The sequence below is a fragment of the Papilio xuthus genome, unplaced genomic scaffold (assembly GCF_000836235.2).
Source record: "Papilio xuthus unplaced genomic scaffold, Pxut_1.1 DF824992.1, whole genome shotgun sequence".
Taxonomy (NCBI): Eukaryota; Metazoa; Arthropoda; class Insecta; order Lepidoptera; family Papilionidae; genus Papilio; species Papilio xuthus.
This window is the reverse complement of record NW_013533657.1, coordinates 644,109-647,789: the sequence shown is the minus strand read 5'-3', so window position 1 is coordinate 647,789 and position 3,681 is coordinate 644,109. Positions and strand designations below refer to the sequence as shown.

Genomic DNA, 3,681 nt, shown 5'->3' with positions numbered 1-3,681 from the left:
AAAAAGGCTTGTATATGATTTTATTTTCTCAGAGGAATGTCCAACTAACGAAGAGTATCTCCTGTGTGGTTCATCTTGTCCGTACAACTGCACCAATCCGCCGGAGAAGGTGGTTTGTGCTCAGGAGTGTATCGAGGGCTGTTTCTGTGTCGCTGGCTACTTGAGGAACGAGACTGGTAATTGTGTGCTCGCTGAAGAATGTCTTAAAGGTACGTTTTTCATACTAACAAGATTTCATCGGAACATTTTAAAATTATAACCAATAGCTTTCGTCTAGCGTAAAACTAGCCTATGTGTTCTTCCAGTCCATGTTCTACATCTGTGCAAAATTTCAGCGAGATCCGTGCAGCCGTTCTTGTTATATTTTCTAACGAACGATACATACAAAATCACCTCAGCATCAAAGATCAGCATTTTACCAATACACGATATGATATGAACCGGAATGAATTATAAATTTTTTGAATCAATTTTTGGTATTCATTTTAATAAGTAGACAATAAACAATTTACACAAAGGTGTTAGCTATCCATCAATATCCACAAGTACGAAGCGAAATACATTGCCACTGCACTTAATTTCTGTTCTGAACGTTTGTACAATTTAATGTAATTTTTTAATTTCTCAGCGGGCAACACTCCCATGTGCGAGGAGAATGAAGAGTTCATGTCATGCGGCAGCGCCTGCCCCGCCACTTGCAGTCAGCCGGAGCCGCTGGAATGCTCGCTGGCTTGCAGTATCGGTTGCTTCTGTAAATCTGGATACTACAGGGATGATGTTACTAATAAATGCGTCACCTTAGATAAGTGTTCTATCAGTAAGTATTAACTGATTTCATTGAAGCTCGGTTTCTGGAGTCTTTGTAAGATCGTAATGTTAATAACAAAGTATGAGAATTAAAGTTTTTGGTCTTCAGCTAAGGAATCAAGGGAGTTTTATTGCCACTTTCAAATTCATTAAATAGTTATCCAATTCCAAAAACATTGGATTTTTAATAGATTCAGAAATTTATAAATTTATATCATTCGTTTGCTTTCCAGAGCCTTGCACCAAAGAGAATGAAGTATTCGATATGTGTAACGCGGGTTGCCAGCCATCCTGCAAAGACCCTGACCCTGTCTGCACGAAGGTCTGCTCCTCAGGGTGCGTTTGCTCGCCTGGTCTACTGCGAAGTGCGGACAAGGCCTGCGTCAGTGTGGAGAAGTGCCCTTCTAATGGCACCTATACAGGGCCCTTGTCTAAATATCTTAATGCGATTAATAAAATTCTTCATCTTTCTTATGTTTAAATAGGAAATGTTATTATGTTAAAGTTAATTTGTTTATAAGGACTAGTGATGTAAAATTATACATGTTTTAAATTGAAAAATAAGTAAAATGCTTTGTTTGTTTTTTCACACTTTTTAGTTTCGAAGTGTTAATAGCACAGCCGATCTATGTGCAGTTTTTTGAATAAAACAATTGTTTTAATATTATTTACTACATAATTAACTTAATAAACAGTAAATTTAATAAAAGTAAATAACAGTTGAATCTCGTTGCATAGCTTTGGTTCTGTATCGGTAGTGTTACCATGTTTGTGACCTGAAACAAAGATTATAAGAAATAAGAAATATTAAACAGAAACGAAATATTAAACAAAAAATGTAGTTTTAACTTTGAAACATACAGCGACATCTCTTATCGACTAAGGACATCGTAAAATTCTTTTGGACAATAGAATTGTTTAAAAATATTTTCAAACGATAAAAATATATTTGTACAATGTATTAATTACAAAATTTGATTGTTAGTAAAAATAAAGATATACTATTATGAAAGTCCACCTGGAAATGGATTTGAAATTACTAAATTCAGCGACATCTTTTGGTGGTATTTTGCACTTTTACGTAATGATTATACATAACAGGAAAACGGCAAACATTTTACTAATTTACAAAAGATGGCGCTTAACACAAAAGTTCTTCGTTGTAGAAATACTTATTATTATTAAACGATTTTTGGTAAGCGCTGCAGCACAAAATTTTTTCAAGCATTGTAAAATGTGGTGATAAAAAAAGTTAATGAGGTACCGAATGTGCAAAGCGTATGATTCCCTTACGACGCCACCTTATCACATGTTCACAGATATCATCACAGATTTTACCTATCCACTCCCCAACGACACTGAGGTCACCTTTTTGTACTCCTCTTCCCGAATGCCGTAAGCCATATAGGAGTATGCCAGAAAATCGCTGTGGTTGGAGACTAGCTGGAAGACCATATTCCTGGAGCCCGTCTTGCCGCGGATCAGCTCGAATTTCACGTCTGCTAAGGCATCAGTTGTCGCCGACACTTCTAAATACGACATCACGTAGCCTTTCTGTGGTACAAAAGACTATTATTAGAATTGCTAAGACACGTTTAATAATTACTTAAGTAGTCCCTTGAAGTAGATTACTCGTACAAAATCAACACTAAGGGACACCTCTAGGGATGCGTTAACGAGTCTTAGTAAACTTTGGAAATACTGAACGACATGAAATAACCGTTTAATTTTATTTTATCACGAAGAAACAAAAAGAACATATTTAAAATAAATTTTATTATTATTTACAATCTTAAACGTCCTTCGAGCAGGACTTTTTCATTAATATAGCTTACGATTCACCAGTGAATTATGGCGTAGATTTTATTCCACATAGGATGAAGGTAGTCTGACCTCAGACCACCTGACCACTAAACTGCCATTGACAAAGTATCTCGCTTCCGAATATATTGGAGAGAAACTCTTGTGGTTTCCAGTGTGCCCAAATTAATGGACCACGGGTTTTTACCCGAACATATTAAATTTGTTCCGATTTAAACTAAAGACATAAAATGGGAGACATTCCTCGTAACGATTGGTTAATTAGGCATTTCATTCCTTCACTTTAATAGTTAATATAATTTCACGTACAGCTACCAAGAAGATCTATTATTTTGTAACAACTGAATAACTAAAACATTATAGACTAGCTGTCGCCCGCGACTACGTCCGCGCGGGATTAAAATAAAAACTAATTAGTAGCCTATGTGTTGTTCCAGAAATTCTACATCTATGCCACATTTCTGTGAGATCCACGCAGCAGTCGTTCTGGAGATACCTTTTATAATATTGGTAATATAGATAGCTAACTATAAGCTGATTTTTGAGTAGTTTGATGTGAGTAAGAATATTTTTTTTTTATCTTATATGGCCTTATTCCCCTGACGATGTACATTCGCGGCACGAATGCAATAAAAGTTTTACGCCATTCACTTTCGTGCAGGCTTTTACTTTGAAGACCGCTGAAAATACGAGCGATGTCATTAAAGTTCAATTTCACAGACACAAGTCTGTTTACGAGGTTTTTTCCCATCACGGAACTTATTCGATGGATAAATGCTGGAATGAAAGTTGTAACCAATAGCTCTCGCTGAAACTCCGTCCGCACGGGTCTAAAGAAAACATTAGTTGCTTATGTGTTCTTTTACACTATGTTCTATTATATATGTCTGCCAAATTACATCAAGATCCGTTAAGTCATTCTGGAGATACTTTCTAATAAACACTCAAACATTCGCATGTATAAGATTTTTATTTGGACTCATATAAATATTTTCTTCGTAACAAATAATTACAAACTACAGGTCAATTTTATTATTTAATCAATGTCTTTTA

The 3,681-nt window shown here is 35.5% G+C and overlaps 2 protein-coding genes across 3 annotated transcripts in view; one reads left to right on the top strand and one right to left on the bottom strand.

The window, feature by feature from the left end:
• The window catches only part of LOC106126513 (von Willebrand factor), a 46,958-nt gene extending 45,624 nt beyond the window's left edge, over positions 1 to 1,334 (top strand). Inside the window, exons 2-5 of the mRNA XM_013324224.1 lie at positions 7 to 209; positions 629 to 817; positions 1,041 to 1,189; positions 1,329 to 1,334. Of these exons, the coding sequence (XP_013179678.1) occupies positions 7 to 209; positions 629 to 817; positions 1,041 to 1,189; positions 1,329 to 1,334 (547 nt within the window). The remainder of the gene's footprint in view (positions 1 to 6; positions 210 to 628; positions 818 to 1,040; positions 1,190 to 1,328) is intronic.
• Positions 1,335 to 1,460: 126 nt separating this feature from the next.
• Positions 1,461 to 3,681, bottom strand: part of LOC106126639 (uncharacterized) — a 6,193-nt gene continuing 3,972 nt past the window's right edge. The window contains exons 3-4 of one of the 2 annotated variants that reach the window (XM_013324385.1): positions 2,176 to 2,361; positions 1,461 to 1,583 (exon numbers count right to left, since the gene is read on the bottom strand). In XM_013324385.1, coding sequence (XP_013179839.1) covers positions 1,479 to 1,583; positions 2,176 to 2,361 — 291 coding nt within the window. In that variant the 3' untranslated portion in view covers positions 1,461 to 1,478. Of the gene's footprint in view, positions 1,584 to 2,145; positions 2,362 to 3,681 lie in introns of both variants that reach the window. The other variant, XM_013324387.1, reaches the window with a different exon arrangement.